The sequence below is a fragment of the Arvicola amphibius genome, chromosome 4, assembly GCF_903992535.2.
Source record: "Arvicola amphibius chromosome 4, mArvAmp1.2, whole genome shotgun sequence".
Taxonomy (NCBI): Eukaryota; Metazoa; Chordata; class Mammalia; order Rodentia; family Cricetidae; genus Arvicola; species Arvicola amphibius.
In genome coordinates, this window is record NC_052050.1 from 149,413,598 (window position 1) to 149,432,184 (window position 18,587).

The 18,587-nt window shown below is 43.6% G+C and overlaps 1 protein-coding gene across 2 annotated transcripts in view; it reads right to left on the reverse strand.

Moving 5' to 3' along the window:
• Mcph1 (microcephalin 1) overlaps positions 1 to 18,587 on the reverse strand; it is a 194,349-nt gene that overhangs the window by 149,243 nt on the left and 26,519 nt on the right. The window contains exons 8-9 of one of the 2 annotated variants that reach the window (XM_038328315.1): positions 17,529 to 17,762; positions 7,514 to 7,614 (exon numbers count right to left, since the gene is read on the reverse strand). In XM_038328315.1, the coding sequence (XP_038184243.1) occupies positions 7,514 to 7,614; positions 17,529 to 17,762 (335 nt within the window). Of the gene's footprint in view, positions 1 to 7,513; positions 7,615 to 16,667; positions 17,763 to 18,587 lie in introns of both variants that reach the window. The other variant, XM_038328314.1, reaches the window with a different exon arrangement.

An 18,587-nucleotide genomic window follows, 5' to 3' on the forward strand; every position in this document is an offset into this window, starting at 1 on the left:
CTAATAAGTAGTAACCCTAAATATCTAGAGAACAACACTGTTTACAAGGGTCAGAATGTTAGAGAATTAAGGAAAGGCCAAGGAATAAAACCCAGGGATGGAGAGGAAGTCTTGGTCTTGCCAGGGAGGCGATACAGACCTGCTTGGGAAAGCAACTCATCTAAGGTGAGGTCTAGGCCTTTGTGCGGACGGGCAAAGAGGTCACACACTCCCACACTAGGCATGGTGTTGTATGAAGTTCACAACTGAAGGGGCCCTGCCCTTAGGACACAGGCCTCCAGAGATACTGGACACAACATCAAGTCTGCTGGCTTTACCTCCTATGCTTTGAACACATGATGTTCTCCAGGCTCCTCACTGAAGCAGCCCTGCCCTAAGGCGCACTGCCATCTGATTTCCATGGAAATAGCATGAAGTTTGCAGGCCTTGCCTCCTACTCTCCTTTTCCTTCCTTACTTCACCCTTGGCTTCAACCTCAGGCTGTGGATGTTCCAGGGGACATGGCCAGCCTCTTCTTCCCAGGGGTATCTTCCGTGAGAGAACACTAGTCCCCGGAACGTCTCAGTAAGCCTTCCCTCACATTGTATGGGACAGAAGTGAGTCACCAACTAAGTACGAGTAAGAACAGCATGAATGCGGTTAGCTCAGCTGAGTCATTGGGGACAGGACGGACATAGTGTGGGGCACTTTGGCAGGCATGGTTACCAGCATGGTGGGTGACTCCCGGAGAGCAGGTGTGTACTCAGGGAGCACAGGACTTAGTAGCAATCCACACAATCAGTTTCTTTACTTCCAGAGAATCCTTCACATGGAAGGATTTGATATTTTTAAGCAGATGGCTAGGGTCAACTATCATCTAGCTAACATCCCCCAAATAGAATATTTATTAAACTAGACCTTAGAAACCAGCAGCTACATCTAGGGAACAGTAAAGCTCACTGGCATCTTGACTGGATTTAGAGAATCACCATGGAAACACAATGCTAGGTGTACCTGAAGGTTTAACTACAGGTAAGGGGCACCATGCCATGGGTGGGGCTCTGGATTGGATACAAAGGAGAACTGAGCTAAGTACCAGCATTCACCTGTTTCCCGACTGCAGAGGAGTGAGCTCAGCAGTCTCACACTTCTGCCACTATGACCCAAAGCCACTACAGACTGGAAGCCAAAATAAACGCTTCCTTTTTTGTTGCCTTTGTAAGACATTTTGTCACAGCAACTAAAAGTAACTATCAAAACATTTAGATGGGATCTGATGACTCAGCCTTGCCCAGATCTTGACTGCTTACCAGCCATCTTAACAGACTCTTGAAGTCCTTATCTATCTGCCACACTGGACTCTCAGCAAGGAGTGCTGTGACCTTGGCCTCCAACTGTCTGTGGCCCTGAAGTCACTGAGGGTCTAGAGGAATCTGTCCAACAGGCCCTCACTTCCACCATCTCCAGTCCAAATATGTTTCAAGATTGTTGCTGCTGCTGGTGGTTCCAGGGTCTCACGTGGCTCAGGCTAAACACGTTCACACTGTTCTTCTTATTTGTAATTAGTTTGGTAGAGACTTCTGTCCAATATAAGGCTTGAATATGCTACACAGCTGAGAATGACCTTGACCTCCTGATCCTCCTGCCTCCCCCTCTTGGGTGCTGGGATTTCAGTCATATGCACCACACCACAGCTGTATTTGATGACTTCTGAGCTACACACGTCACAATGCATCCAAAGCTCTTTGAAGATTCCATTAAATATTTTCTATAGAAACATTTTGTCATACATAACAAGAAAAGGACAGTAACACGCTCATGGGAGCAGACAGTAATTGTGGGCCATCCACATGCCACTGTTTTCTAACTGGCTTCATAAAGCAGCATCTGCTGATGAACCCTGCACCTGCCACAATGAGTGTTCATCCTATCTCTCCCAACTCTGGGTTTGGTTTGCTGGGAAGGGTTTATCAAAGGAACAGCAGATCAAACAGCTGTGTTAGAAACAAACGCTCAGTCTCTCTAAACCCATCTCCCAAAGGCTCTCAATGGACCCACCCTGAGATGTCCCTATCTCAGTGAACCCAGCAGGAATAAACAGCAGGAAACTGTTTACGGGGACATTTAGAAAATGTGTCATCTTAGAGGAAGTGTGACAATTCCCTGACTCGCTTAATAATAAATACTCTCATGTTGAATTTTGAAGAACAAAAACAAATATCACCTGTCATCTGGATGAATCACTGCTATTTAAACTTGAAAGTTAAGCTTGAAATCAAAGCATCCACCATAATATCTAAAGGCATACAGCCAAAGTCCTGGAATTATTGCAAACTGGAAAATTATTTACTTTGTTATAACAGTGAGATACATGTCTGGAGCCCCTTGACATGGAGGCCTCATGTCAGGAGTCAACTGCAGTTGCAACCTTGAGGAGAGACTCCATCTTTCATGATGCAAAACCCCCTCTCTAGGAGAGGAGCATCTACAAAAAACAAAACAAAAACACACGATGTGGCAATGATTCCAATGGAGTAGGAACAGAGAGCCCTAGAAATGACAGAAACATGTTGAGTCAAAAAGTCAGAGAGGAGGCGGATCTCTGTGAGTTCGAGGCCAGCATGGTCTACAAGAGCTAGTTCCAGGACAGGCTCTAAAAAAGCTGCAGAGAAACCCTGTCTCGAAAAACAAAAACAAAAACAAAAAAAAAAAAAAAAAAGGAAAAAAAAAGTCAGAGAGGGGAAGGAGAGATGGCTCGGTGGTTAGGAGCACTGGCTGCTCTTCCAGAGGATCCACATCTGATTCCCAGCATCCTACTGGCAGCTCAGAATCTGTAACTCCAGTCTGAGGAGATCTGATGCCCCTTGTGGTCTTTGTGAGCACTGCATACTATGGAACCTAGACATACATGAAGGCAAAACATCCACATACATAAAACAAATGAAAACATAAAAGGGAGGGCTTGGGAAATGGCTCAATGGGCACAGCACTGATTATGAAAGTGTGAGAGCTGAAGTTTAGATCTACAAACCTACTGTACACACACATGTGAACACACACACACACACACACACTACATCCCTGATGTGCATGGAGTACTGTAGCATGCAGAGTACTGCAAGACAACACAGAGCATGCTCCTACAGACTCAAAGCCTAATAAAGTTTAGAGAATAGCAATTATTAAAATACATGCAGGTTATCTGTTTCCTCGCTCATGTACAAGGCTTTTAAGAATGTACATGTTCTGGGCCAGGAAGATGTCTCAGGGGGTAAAAAGACTTGCTATGTAGCCTGACAACCTGAGTTGGTACCCAATGACTTCCATATGTAAGCCACAGAACACATGTGCATACGCACACACAAATTATCATCATCATCATCTTTTAAAATGCTAATAGAAATGGAAGCATTCTATCTGGTGTATGGTTTCTTTTAAAACAACAAAAACCTTGTTAAAATAGGTGTGGTACATTGGTCCTCTGCTTCTGCCCAAGGCTTTGCATCTATGAAAGCCATCTGCAAACCCTCTGTGCTCTGACCCACAGCTTGTCTTCCTGTGGAACAACCTGGATTGGCAGGCATAGCCCCAAAATGAGATTTTAAAACTCTGCCACTGACCAAGAGCTATGCAGTTGATGATTCAGGTTAAATTTTTCTTGAGGATAATAATCTTTCGGACAACAACAAGCCCAGAAGTAACAGAACAAACGAAAAACCGCGGAGGAACAGAGTTCATGTACTTTTACGGAGTTCAAGCATGAAGCCCACATTTAGCTTCCTTGAGTTCTATGCTCAACAATTCAATGGTCAATTTGCCTGAGTAGTTTATATTCCTCCCTCTCTGCGAAGATGTACAACTTTATCACCGCTTACAACTAAACATACTATAAGCCAAAGAGGAAAGCTAATAAACTGCTTAACCAAGCTCTCAGAGTAAAAAGAGGTCAAATAAACTTATCAGTATTAGAACTGTCAACCTAAAAGAGACTGATACCGGGCTGATTGTAAAGATACTCTTCCTACTGAAAGTGTGTGTCAAACCAAAGTCATTCTAATGGAAGTTATAATTTTGAGACTATAAACTCTTCATAGAATTTTATTTGTTCCCTACTAAAAAGAAACTCAGGTAAGATATGGGTATTTATTGCTGTGATAAACACCATAACCAAAAGCAACTTGGGGAGGAAATGGTTTATTCCACCATACAGTTTATAAGTCCATCACTGAGGGAAGTCAGGGCAGGAACCTGGAGGTAGAAGCTGCAGAGGAGGTCATGGAGAGGAGCTGCTTACTGGTTTGCTCCTCATGGCTGCTCAGCCTGCTTTCTTATACAATCCAGGACCACTTGCCCAAGGGTGGCAATGCCGCCAGTAGATGGGCTGTCCCACATCAATCGTGAATCAAGAAATGCATTACAGACTTGGCTAAACAGGCCATCTGATGGAGGCACTTTCTCTGTTGAGGTTCCTTTTCCCAGATAACTCTAGTTTGTGTCAAGTTGATAAAAACAACCAATCAGAACAACACTTAGATGTTTAATGTATTTTTCTTGACCAATCGGAGAATTTTTCTTTTGACTTGGTCTTCCCTTTCTCTTTTCACAAAGGGATGCACATAGGGGACTATGAGATGCTGGGGGTGGGGAGGTGAAATGCCCTCAATACAGGCATGAGGCCCAGAGTCCAAATCCCCAGCATCCATGAAGTTGGGGGCAGGGGAGAGGGGAGATAAAGACAGGTGTGTCCCTGAAGTATGATGGCTAGCCAGTCTAGGCAATTAGTGAGTTCCAGGTTCAGTGAGTTCCAGGTTCAGTTCCTGTCTCAAGAAATAAAGTATGGAGCAATGTTGACTTTGTCCTCCATATACAAATGCACACATATACAAATATTTACATCTCCCAGACCCCCCCAACAAATCAATAAAAGGACATATGCACATATATATATATGTGTGTGTGAGTGTCATTTTAAAGTGTATATATACACACACACACACACACACACACACACACACACATATATACTTAATACCCACCATTTTAAGTCTTCTTTTCTAAAAAAGAACAAAAAACAAAAAAACCCATAAAAACTAAGCCACAGTCTCCAGTGGTGATAGACTGAGTCCTATAAATCTACCAACAAACTAGGTTCAGACAGATAAAAACGGGCGAGCAATATCTGCGCTAACGCTGCCCCAGTGGCCAGCTGGCAGCACTGGATGGCTGACACGGCATCTGAGGTTCACACTGCCTGGGACAGTCAGACTCCCAGAGTCAGAGGCCCAGCTCTCAGCCACCCTGTCTCCTACTTAGATAGCAAAACAACATGCTCCTAGCTGTGGAATACAGGAGTGAAACTGAGAAACTGAGGATAATCAAAACAGAAAAAAGGGAAAGCAAAGGTGTCAGAGACAGATTTCAAAATGAGCATGCATGCTGCAGACTGAAAAAGATCAAATAAATTCAAATAAAGCTACAAGAACCTAAAAGAACAACAAGCGGATGATGAACTTCAGTTTGTAGATTGACCAATGGACTTACAGTGAACAAAAGGGGAGATGGAAACAAAATTGATTTAAAAAAAAAAACAACATAAGTAAAGATACAAGAAAGCCAGGCTTGGCTGTGCATGTCTTTAATGCCAGCACTCAGAAGAAAGGCAAACATCCCTGAAATTTGAAGCCAGCCTGCTCAAACTGGAGCAAGTTCCAGGCCAGCCAGGGCTACAGAGTGGAATCCTACCTTACAAAAAGACCCCCAAGGAAAGAAACATCACAAGGTATGAACTCCAGAAGCAGTGGGTAACACATGGTAACACTGTAGTGCCAGCAATGCAGCATTGAGAAAATGAGCAGAAGCAGCAACAGCTGGTAACTTCCCAGAAGAAAACCACAGAACAAACAAGGCGGCCTGTGGCCCTCAGGAAGCCTCACAATAAACATAGCACTGTGGTACAACTGTCACTGGGTAGGTACCTCATCTCCTTTGATGCTTAGAATTTGGGTCTTCTCAAGGCCCCCCACCCTTCACCCTGAGTTACACAGGATTCAGCATTACCCACTGTGACTGGCCTACTAAGATGGACCCTTGCTGCCCTAAGAGTGAAGACCCAGTTAGGGACAGAGAAACATCTGAGCTTCGAGCTGTGTTCATTCCCACAGCAGCAGCACACATGAAAACACTATCCTGGCCACCAGATTGGTCAACCTACATGTGTCACAATAATTAGCAGATAAAACCCCCTTTTCTCTTTCCTCTCTCTCTCTCTCTCTCTCTCTCTCTCTCTCTCTCTCTCTCTCTCTCTCTCTCTCTCTCTCTTTCCTTTCTTTCGTTTTTTTTTTTTGTTTTGTTTTTCATGACAAGGTTTCCCTGTGCATTTCTGGCTTCCTGGAACTTCCCCTGTAGACCAGGCTGGCTTCAAAACCAAGGTGATCCGCCTGTCTCTGCCTCCCAAGTGCTGGGATTAAAGGTGGGTGCCACCACCACCCTGTGAAACCCTCTTTTCGACATTAACATTCAATTACGAGATGCTTGTTTCTTTGCAGCCCTGGAGATCAAACCACACCGGCTTACTGTTGCACTAAAGCCCTGGTTCTATCACAATATTTTAAAAAGATAAAAGGAACAAGTTCCATGCTTAATAAAATGGAATCTCTTGCTTTGCACTGTACACAAAAACAGGGCCTGTCACAATCTCAGATTTCACTTTACCACGATCATCTTCAAGTCTAGTAAGGATGAAAAGCAAGCAGGTGAAATTCTTGTTTCTGAGGGGAAATGGGGGGAGGACGAGTACTAGTTTAACCTGGAGATGAATTAGATGAGGAAGCTGTACTTAGTTACCGATCTAACCCACAATCGTATAGTCAGCCTTAATACCAGCAAACTGAACCACGAGATGCTGAACAAACACCCATCCCCACCCTGCAGAAAAGATCTCAATGTGCTGGGAAGCTTAAATATAAAACACCTATCAAGGAATTTCTACCGTTCTTCAGATCCACCAAATGGCAAAGGCACTTGTCCTCTCCATCCCTCTATCTAAATCAATGCCTCTAGCAACGTCTAAGCAATCGAGACTCGCCACTCTCTTCCTGGCCTAGCAGGGTCATTTCCCTCACCATACTGACTTCAAGTTCACCATAGACTCCGTGAGCTTTGTGACTATTGGTTTTGGCAGGCCTTGATTTATTCACAAATGAAGGATATGTGGGAGTTTTACTCCAATCTAGTGACTATTTTGCAAACTGGCACAGAGCGACAGACACTGGCCCCACTGCCTAGGAGAAGCAGGAGGCTTGTTCACAGCCAGGCATGTGCTGGCAAAGCGACATGAGGAAGCTGGGTTTGTCAGTGCCAGCACTTCATACTGCATGATGTCAGACCTTCAGCGTTATATGCAAACTGCCCACATTCACCTGTAATTAATTTCTTAAACACATGGTGCATGAAATAATTTGCCTCATTAACCCAGAGTATAACATTATGATATCCGAGCATTTGAAGGTTTGGAATCACACTTTTATCCACTGACCTCTTGTCCTTTCCCACATTTCTTTGGTTTCTTGTGAGGTCTGACAAGGTCTGAACAAGAGCTGTCTGAAGTTTCAGGCCTCAACGGTTCATTTTCAACACCTAAAACCAAGTGGAGTGAAGGTTAGTTAGACACAACATGGATTGAATGCAAATGGAAGTTAAGCACAACCAAGTTAAGTATTCTCTTGATGCCTAACGGGAAGAGAAGACTGCAGACTCTGCCAATCACTGCCATCTGCTCGCTCTTTTAAGATCTAGTTAGAGAGCTGGGGGGACAACTCAGCAGATAATGCGCTTGCCACACAAGTCTAAGGACCAAGATCCGGACCCCAAAACCTGCATAAACACCTTGTGGGTGTGGCACCCACTAGTAATTCAATGCCAAAGTCAAGTAATTTGAAAGGCTAAAACAGGAGGATTCCAGAGCAAGTTTGCTAGTCAGACTAACCATACTGTTCATTTTCTCTCTCTCTCTCTCTCTGTGTATTTTGATTAAACTTTAAAACTTGCAAATAAGTAAAAACATCACACCTCAGACCCAAACTCTATACAACTTAATGACCAGTCACATAGGTGAGCACTGAGTTCAACCACGATATACTGCTTCAAAGAGTAAGATACAGGAGGGCAGTGGCAGAACCTGGGTTAGACACCATGTGCATGTGTTCCTACACTTGTGACTACACAGACACTACATTCATACACGAGCAAAAAAAAAAAAATCCCTTTAGAGTCAGCAGGCAATTCCTTGCAAACATCCCAGCAAATCTTCAAGGTTGGTCACAGGGCTTCAGCAAACTTGAATGTTTGCACCTATGTTCCTTAGCTAACATTCTTAATTACAAAATAATAGTAAAAGCCAGCTCATCAGAGAAGATACCTGTTAGATACAATCAGTTATTGCAAAATAATAATAAAACCCAGCTTCGGACTTAGTTCTTCTAGAACAGTGCTCAGAACAAAGCTTCGGGTTTTAATCTGCACATATTTCATTTTGCTCCCTGCCAGATTTTCACATTAAACCAACTTCTTGCCACAAAGCCCATGAGAATCCACCGCGTTCCGTGTGGCTCTGTGAGACGCCAGCTGAGTAGAATACAGAGGGTATGAGTTGACCCTTACTTGTGCAGCCTTGCCCGAGCTCTCTATTCTTATTCTCAGGAGTCTGACTACTTTGAAGATTAGTTGGGCTTTTTAAGCAGAATACATGTGGGGCATACATGAGCCACATTTGTGACCTTGGCAGGCGGCAGCTGTGGCAGGCGATGCCAGTTGAACTGCACATCCTACCTTCATGGGCAAACACAATGTGAGGCTGCCACTGCAGATGGCCCAGTACGGAAAACACTGCCCAACGCACATGCTAGGCACACAAATAAATATGCTCCACGGCAAAATAAGAAAAGCACTTTGAGAAACTAAACGGTATACATGAGAAAGTCTACCTTGCAGGTAGGACAGTTTGATAAAACCCAGAGTGACCCAAGTTTGCGGAGTCACACTTGAAAACGTCCATTCGTGCCTCAAAACCAGAATTCTGTCTAAATAAAAATATGGCCAGCAAGATGGCTCTGGGGTAAAGGATCCTGAGTCCCACCTCTAGATGGTAGAAGGCGAGAACTAACTCCTCTGAGCTGTCTTGATCTGCACACACACACACACACACACACACACACACACACACACCACACCGTTGCACAATGCACACCCCAATAAATAAGTGTAAAAATGAAATCAGCAAGCTAAAAAAAAAAAAAAAAAAAAGAAGTAGAATAGTTAAGAGTTCCCCAGAATTCAAACTCGCTGTTATTCGTATCCTGGGCCCTATGAACATTTTAAGGTCAACATTCCTTGTTTATAAATGTCTAAATTGGATCCCTTTGGAGACAAACCAATCACACAATAATCTCCTTCCTCTTTAGCCATCTTTTAAATGTCATGTCTCTCTCAGTCCTGGATAACTGCCCACCCACTGAAGCCCTCAACTGCTAAGAGGTGGACGGACTGCAGCAGGCAGGTAGAGCTAACGAGTCTGCTCTAAGACACAGCACACTTTCTCACTCTGTGACACCAACATTTCTGGATTGATTCCTGATGCTTTTAAACAATCTTTTAAAAAAAAGCACCTCTCAGCTCCTAACAGGATGAAACACAGAATTGGTTTTTAATCATCTTTCAGATCCGAGATTAACAGTTAAGGGATAGAATATCCATAAGAGGGCAGAGGACCCTGACACAGCATGAAGCAAGCAAACAACCCTCACTTATTTTACCTCACATGCTCTGCCATAGGAGGTTGCTCATTTTCTCTAAGGTCACCAGGCAACCCAAAGTACCTGAGTGCAAAGTGGTTCTGAGCGGGCTGTGGGGCCAGTCTGATCTCCCTCCACGCTATGCCTGTCTATTCCTGCAGTGCCTCCTCTAACACCATCCATTCCTATGTTGCTCATGTCCCTTCTCTAGACCTCCTGTCTAAGGCCACTCACCCACTGTCAGCCTCCAGCAAACATAAGAGTTTGACGACTGTCTAAGCCCTAACTGGGCGACTTGATAGTGAGGATTAATGTGCTGTTTCTGAGACTTGGAAGGTTCTGATCTCAACTAGGTGCTGAGAATAGGCTTCTGGTGAGGGCCCATCCACCTGGCTTCCAGATGGCAGCCTTATTGCTTACATTTCCTGTGGCAAAGAGGGCAGGAGGAGGATTCCTGGTATCTCTTACCCTCTTCATGAAACAATAGTTACTTCATCGGGGCCCCCGCCTTACGATCTCATCTGAATGTAATTTTCTTCCAAAGGCTCAACCCCCAAATACTCTCATCCAGGTTAGGGTTAGAGCTTGTGTGTGTGTGTGGGAGGGGGGAAGGCCAGAGTGGAGGTGGACACAATGTTCTACCCAAACGATAAATCTTAGACGCCTCTCATTTCAGTCTAGCCTTATTGTACACATACTTTGTTGCACTAGTTATCATAAAATAGTCAATTAAAAAATTTAAACAAGAACTTAGCAGTTCTTGTTTAAGAAAGGTACAGTGGAACAGGAGTGTAATTCCAGTGGTTCTCAACCCCTTTTGGGGTCATCTAAGATCATCAGAAAACACATATACTTACATTATAACTCATAACAGTAGCAGAATTACAGTTACAAAGTAGTAATAAAAATAATTTTATGGTTGCCGGTCATCACAATATAATGGAGTTGTATTAAAGGGTAGCAACACTAGGAAGATTGAGAATCACTGATCTAGAGGCTGAGATAGGGAGACTGCTCCAAGGCCAGGCTGGGCTACAGAGCAAAACAATGTCTTAAGAAACAAAAACAAATAGAAAAGAACTCCAGCTCCAACAGTTTTGTAATTATGTAAGTCTCAATCTCAAAAAGTACAAGTGGGTTGAGTGGACAGACAAGAGTTAACAGATGCCACACCTGAGAGACAAGCCCGCAAGCCCGTTTTGAAATGCCTTGCTAACTGCCACCGTGGATGAACGAATAAGCTGTAACTGATGACATCAAGCAGGCAGAAAGCTTCCCATTGGATAAATTTGTGGATTCAAGAACGATTGACTGGATATTACAGAGCACTACCTAAACCATGCATGAGCAGGGCACAGAAATCCATTATTAGCTGAAGCCTGTATCTCTGGAGACAATGCCCACATTGTGATACTTAAATGACCTACAATAAAGTACAGAGTTAAGAGATATCAGATAGTCTAAGGTGGACAACAACTTTTATAGAGGCTTGCCTCTAATAGGACAGTAAGTTAAGGGACAGAGGCTGGGCCTTCAGCAGATCTGTCTACTTGGAGAACTTTTCTCCATTTGGCTGGCCAACAAATGTTTATAAATGTTTACGAAACTTGCCTTCCTTAATATCTGGTAGCCAGACCTGCTGGAAGACAGTGATCTATCAGCAACCCCCAACAGCTGGTATTCTATAAAAAAGAATCCAATATTTGGAATTGCCAAGCTGCACAGATAAGTGAACACACGTGTATAAAACGCTGACATGTAAAATTCCACCACATGCTGCACAGGAGAAAATGTGCATCAAATCAATGGCCAGACGTGGGACATAGTGTGGAAAGGACTAACTCTGCTGGTATTCAAGAGAGACATATGGAACTCCTGCCGTCAGCATCATTAGTGAAAGACAAGTAGGAGCTCTACTGTACACCAGGGTGCTCAGGACAACTGGTATGGTAGACTTTGTTTCCTGGGCAATTCAAACTGACTTCATGGAGGAGGAAGCAGAGGATGTCATCTCAGTAATGACCAGGCTGCTTTTCATGCTTCCTGTCTTGCCATGTCAAAAGTTAAAAGGAAGCTTGACGTGTTACTACATACCCATAGTCTCAGCAGCCCGGATGCTGAAATAGGAGGATTACTAACTGGGGGCCAAGTATGCTACATAGTAAGATCTTGCCTCCAAAATAAATACCTACAATAAAACAGAAAGTAAGACCTCATCCCCACACAACCTGGGTTTAGACATTTCTTTCTGCATTCACTATAGTTCCTACAGTATTTCCTAGAGCTGAAAACGAACAAAGCAATCAATTTCCTCATTGCAAGGCCACACTACCTGCATGATCCAAGAGCTTCTGCTGAGATTCCCACTGCCAAGTGCCACATGTGCAAGATAAGAACCTGCTGGAAGGCACATGTGGAGAAACGACCTAAAGTTACATAAACACTGCCTTAGGACCTAACAGGCTTGAGAACCATCTCCTGTGAACTAGCAACAGATATGGACAGGACCCATCTCTGTGAAAAGGCATACTCAAGGGTGAGATACATAATACTGATAAGCATCAGTCTTAAAGAATAATTTGCATTCAGGTTTGATGGGAAACTCAGCTACCAGAGTCCCCATAACATCATGGTCACTCATTCTCCCTTACCAAAGACATGCATTCCAAAAACTATACTCAATTTTAAATTTCATCAACAAAAATTTTGGAAAAATATCTTTCTCTAATTATCTGTATTTATATCCTTTTGACCTATTCCAGGAAATGTCACTGATCCTCAATGCAGTTACACTAAAAAAAATATCCACTGTGAAGAGTACATCTGATGTGTGGTTATGAGCTTTTAAAAGGCCAAGTTAAGGCAACAGGATAATATGATTCTACGTATGCAAGAGAATCCCTTTAAATATATTTCACTTGTATGTTTATACACACACAGTTATCTGGAAGGAAATACTGTTGACAGTAATTGCTTCTAGCAAACACACTAAACTACAGTTTGTTCTTCACAGTATCCAGGGTTACGATGAAAACAAATTGGATTTGGTTACTTCAGCTCAAAATCCCCAGCGGTTTCTCATCACACTACAAAACAAACTGGAACTCCCTGCCTTGCTGAGGAGGAGGGTCCTGTGGATCTGATTCCTGCCCCATTTGTGGTCACCATCCCTGCCCCAGAGGCTCCCTGGCTTGTTGCTGCACTGGCCGCCTCCTTCCCGTCGGATGTTCAGTCATTTGTACTTACCTCCAGTAGATGCAAACATGCCCTCTCGCTTGGCCTGCAGTCAATAAACCTCCTTAGAGAAGCCTTCTGGGTGCCTGATGGAGCCAGAGCTCTCAGGGTGTCACTGTTTTCCTAATTACTCACTGTCAGGTACAAAAGAAATTCCAATTCCCCACACTCCAAAAGGCAGTCCGGATATCCAGAAATGGGATCAGCCTGGACTATATGAGGGTGTCTAGGGGTTAGATAAAGCCAGCATTCCTCAGGAACTTGTGACACTGGTTCCCATCTGCCAAAAGGAACCATTTTCCTTATGTCTGGAATCTGGAAGAAGGGACATATGGCTCCACTGATACATATCTAGTTGCATATCAAAGTCCATGCTGGCCTCCAGGCTCCCTCAGTATCACAATGATACATTTTAAAGTCTATGCTAGCATCCTAGCCCTTCTCACCTCCACTCCTTCCAGACAGCATCTGTCCTCTTTATAAAGCTGAGGTTCCCCCACCCCTGCCATCTCCTGCTGCTCTCACTACACTGCCTCTCCCTGCCTATCCTGTTAAGCTCTTAGTCCCACCCCCGTCTCTTATTCCAATAGCCTACTATGTCCACTCTTCTCTGCTCTCCTGCTTCCCTAGCCCTGGTCATGACATGACCAGTCTACTTCTTTCTCTCTCTGCTCTGGACTTTTCCTAATGCCTCTGGCTGTTCTCGCTCTCATATCTACAATAAAAACCTTAACCTATGCAATGGGATGGTCATGTCAACTGTTTCTTTACTGCACACCCTTGAACAGATTCACTAGCTGACAGGTCCTATTTAGATTTACTACCTGTCTTTTCTCTAGAGTCTGTTGGGGTAGGGTACACACTGTTTTCTTCTCTCTTGTGTGAGACGTAACAGGTCTACAACTAACCTTCAATAGTAATCCAAGAATTAATACAAGACAGAAAGTAAGGACTTGATGGGAAAGTTTATTCTTTTTAACAATGGATATTTTTTATTTTTGTTCATAAAATTAGATAATAAAATGTGAAGAGTTAATGATTATGCCACACTGTTTCAATGTTACTGACCTTTTTGGTAACTTTCTTCAGGAACCTTATTGTACACTATCTTAGAGTCAACAAGTGCATGTAAGATGAAAGCAGACTGGAGCCTTTCATTTCAACTTAAGGATCATGGAGGGTCTAGCAGGTGCTCAGAGCAGCCTTCTGGCTCCAGCTGGGGCAACTATAGAATTCCCATTTCAGCCCAAGGATTTATGATTGTTCCTATGGTGGATCCCCAAAGAGTTGACTGGCCTGAGTCCAGGCTGGGCTGACAGTGGACAATGTAAAATATCTGTGAGTCTTAATGCTATTCGTATAAAAGAAAGTGCTTGAGTTTAGGCTAGATAGATCTTGCCCTCTGAGCCCATGTTTGTCTTGTGGAAAGACATGATAGTTTACAGTACATTTCCACCAGAGTCAAACTGAATCACATCAGTCCCTGTCTGTGTACCAGCAAGCCAACCGCCCTCCCCACCATCATCACCAACCCGTTCAATCTCCTCCAGTCCTAGAGGGCCACACCATGTCTGTGCCCTTCACCGTCTGTTTCTGAAGTCTGAGGTTTAGGACTGTGGACAGGAAAGCTGAGCTCTGCATGAAGAAATACACCTGCTTCTAAAGACAGCACACCAAAAATGCTGGGATTTAGGATGTGCCAGGCTGTTTGGTGCCAGTTGTGTCATACTAATTTATATTTACATATCACACAATACTCAAATGGTTTAAATATATCATATAATAGTGAAAAGCTTTAAAAGAGGATAAAAACTCAAAACTCAAAACAGGATATTGTGGAATTATCAAAACAGTTCTACACATATACTTTTTCATATTTACTTGTCAATCACTTTTATATATTTTTGAGAGCACATTAATCTTGAGTAACAAAACTCTTATGGATATAATATAAATTATTTAAAAGCTAAGATACTTATCAGCTTAAAACTAAAAAGCATTTAGTTGATGTTTTGAGCTGAAAGAAGAGATAGGCTGCAATTATTTCACCCTGACACACCTATCCTATAGTGGCTAAAGTCACCTAAATGTAGAAATGATGATGGACCAATTTGGTCATAATCAGTTTTAACCAAATTTTAAAAATGATCAAAGGCCAAGATTTCAATTTTGATTGCAAAATTTGTTGATATTCTTGTTACTTTTGCCTCAAAATCTATAATCATATAGCTCTTATTGTGATGTTCAACAAATAAAGCACTTTAGTAATTATAATTTAATTATAGTTAGGAATAAACAAACCTATCTGAATGATTATCTTAAAGCAAAATAAGCAGAAATCAAAGCAACAACCAACTTCTTACTTGAGGGCTAGAGAGAGATCTAACCAAATTTTTTTTTTTTGCTTTTAGTTGTTTTGTTTGATTGATTGATTTTTTTTTTTTTTTTTTTTTTTTGGCTTTTTTGAGACAAGGTTTCTCTGTGTAATAGTTCTAGCTGTCCTGGAACTCCCGCTGTGGACCAGGCTGACCTCGAACTCATGGAGATACACTGCCTCTGCTTCCCAAGTGTTGGGTTTAAAGGCGTGCGCCACCACGGCCCAGCCATAACCAAATTCTTAACTGAACAAAATATTCTAAATATATTTGTTATTATTGAACATTGCCCGGAGTTTCTTCAAAAGTAAACACTGACAAATTTCAAAACTTACTTTTTCATCTTTCTTAGCAAAATCACGGCTGATTCTCTCTAGAGCTCTATGGAAGAAACATGTCAGGTCCAAAAGGGCAAGCCCACTGACTTGGTCCAAACTGCATCTATGCCCAACTCAACAGCTTGCCTGGACAACAGGAGGATGTTTGGTGATCCAGTAAAAGCCAGACTTCCTCAGGAACTGTGCGACCAGTCCCATCAGGCGGAAGGAGTCATTTTCCTTAGGTCTAGCAGAAGGGACAGGAGGCTGCATGTTAAAGCCCTCACTTCCTGTTCACAAGCACTGATAGTACAAAGCCCTACTCCAGCATTCTGGCCCAGCGCACCTCAGATCCCAGCTCTCTTCATCCCCTGGCGCTGGGTGTTCCTGCTAGTCTCACTCTTCTTGCTTTCCCCATTGCTGGCTCCCTCATCACTCTTGTTATGCACAATTCTGCTCCTGCTCTTCTCCCTTGTCTGGCAGACAGCCCTGGCCATGTCCAGTCTGTTTCTCTTTCTCTGCTCTGGATTCTTCCACATGCCTCTGGATACTCTCTCTTATTTGCAATAAAAACTCTCCTGATTGTGGAGTGGCCATGTTGGCAGTCTCTTTACTGAACTCATCACATACAAAGTCCTTCCTAAACAGACCTAAATTTAAAAAAAAAATCCTCTATCAGTCACCTCTTTGCACAGTCATACTAGTGAGAGAGGCATAAGCCATCCATTTAAAGTAAGCATTACTGTGCTTTTGCTTTTTTTTCTAAAGTCCACAAGGACAAAGCCTGGGGAAGTGTATTCATGGCAACAGATTTGACCATCAAGTTTAGGGCCTGACACTGGAAATAGCAAACAAATGTTCCTTAAAGGGGGAGGGGGAATGACTTAAATTATGAAGTTATAACAGATTTAAAATATGAACACAGTATTACATACTGGCAGAACAAAAATACTTGGGAAATAATATTCACATACTTTGACTATATCCTGTGGCTATGTTCTCCTTTTCTTCTACAGATTTTTCTACTTTACAATCCTCTCCAAAATTGAAGGTGTGTGCTTCTCCTTCAGAAGATGCCGACGTTGGAGGAGTGAGCCTGACTTTTGGCGAGCATTTTACATCAATTGGTTCTCCTGCTTCCTTACTGCCTTCTTTCAAGGGCGTGATGCAATGAGCAGGGCTGTTCTGGGTGTCAGCATGGGTACTTCCCTGTGGCCCTGTGGCCTCCCTCAGCTGCAGGCCATGCTGCCTGTCGTACTCTGGGCTTTCTGTAGCAGACATTCTCACCAAAATGCACCTAGAAACTGTACTCACATCCTTCTCATCAGGCTTCTCAGGACTAGAAGTACTTTCTGAAACTAAGTCAGCTGTGCTCACGGGTCTGGGTTTTTTACCAATGTGGGTAAAGTCACACATCTCCAGTATGTTTCTTCGCTCCCACTTTGAGAGTCCTTTGGAGTGGAACAGAGAACGGCTTAGTAGCGGCTGAGCCTTAGGCGGAAGAGCCTCCGAATTCCTTTCCTTGAGATTATCAGGGGAAAAGTAGTCCTCGTAAGAGGAAGCCCCAACATCAGGAGTCCCCAGAAAGGGGCCAGTCATGGACTGCCGGCTATGGTCAGACTTGAACAGCTGAGACGTCAGGGCAGACTTCCCACTGTACCTCTTCTTGAGTGTTCCTTTTGGAGGTGACCCCAAATCCGCTGGCCTTCTTCTCTTTGCTGAGGAACTCTTGGGTCCATCTAAGGCAAACAGTGCAGGGGACAGACAGAGCTTCTCATCAGGTACCCCCTGAGACACACCTGCAGCTTGCTTTCTCTCCGGGTCAACTTGCTCACCTGCAGCGTCTTTCTGCCAGCTGGTGCCCTCCTTTGGAGGATGGTCTACAACTTTCTGAGGACTTGGCTGACTGAGGTGGTTGGGCAATGCTGAATCATAACTGCTTGTTTTCAGCACAGGTGAGGAAGAGCATGCCTTCCTGGCCAACTCATTAGCAGATTTTCTCCGTTTCTTTCCCTGGTTTCCACAAAGATCATCAAGAGATGTGTGTGAACAACTGGCAAAGGATTCATCTGGAGAGATCAATAAAGAATCTTCATAAAAATGTGCAATTGACCATAAACTACCTTGTTTTCTTTCAAAGACAGGGTCTTATATGTAGACCTAGCTGGCTCGCCTGCCCCTGCCTCCCAAATGCTGGTTTTAGAGGTATGTGCCACCATTCCTGGCTAAGCTTTGGTCTTCTATGAAACATTTCCTCTGATAAATACAACTCAGTTCCTCTTCCCAGCATCCCATATCCCCAGCTCTCCCTGCAAGTTCTCATGTTACATTTATATTTCAAATGAACCATGCAGGACCCTCAGTTTTCTGACCTCCCATGAAGCTTGCACTTTCTTCAGGAGGAATGCTAAGCTGCCCCAACCACCTGAAGTCTCCAGGCTCCTCACATCAGAACCCATCTTTCTTCCACATTTTACTCATCTGTCAGAACCACCTTAGTGTCAGAGTTACCTGTGAACCCTTTACCCTGTCAGGTCCCACTGCTATGCCTTCCCATGGCACAACAATATTCACCACAGCATAATGCTTCCCGTCCCCCCCCCCCCCACTTTTGGTTTTTCAAGACAGGATTTCTCTATAGTGTTGGAGTTTGTCCTGGAACTAGTTCTTGTAAACCAGGCTGGCCTTGAACTCACAGAGATCTGCCTGCCTCTGCCTCCCAAGTGCTGGGATTAAAGGCGTGCACTACCACTGCCCAGCTCTCTGTTCTCTTATTATACTATGAGGTACCAGAGGGCAGTCACCATTTTCTGCTCATTTGGGACTTACAGTCATCACTCAAGGCTGGCTCTCCACTGGCACAGTGCTGGCTGGCTGAGGGCTTCCATTTTAGA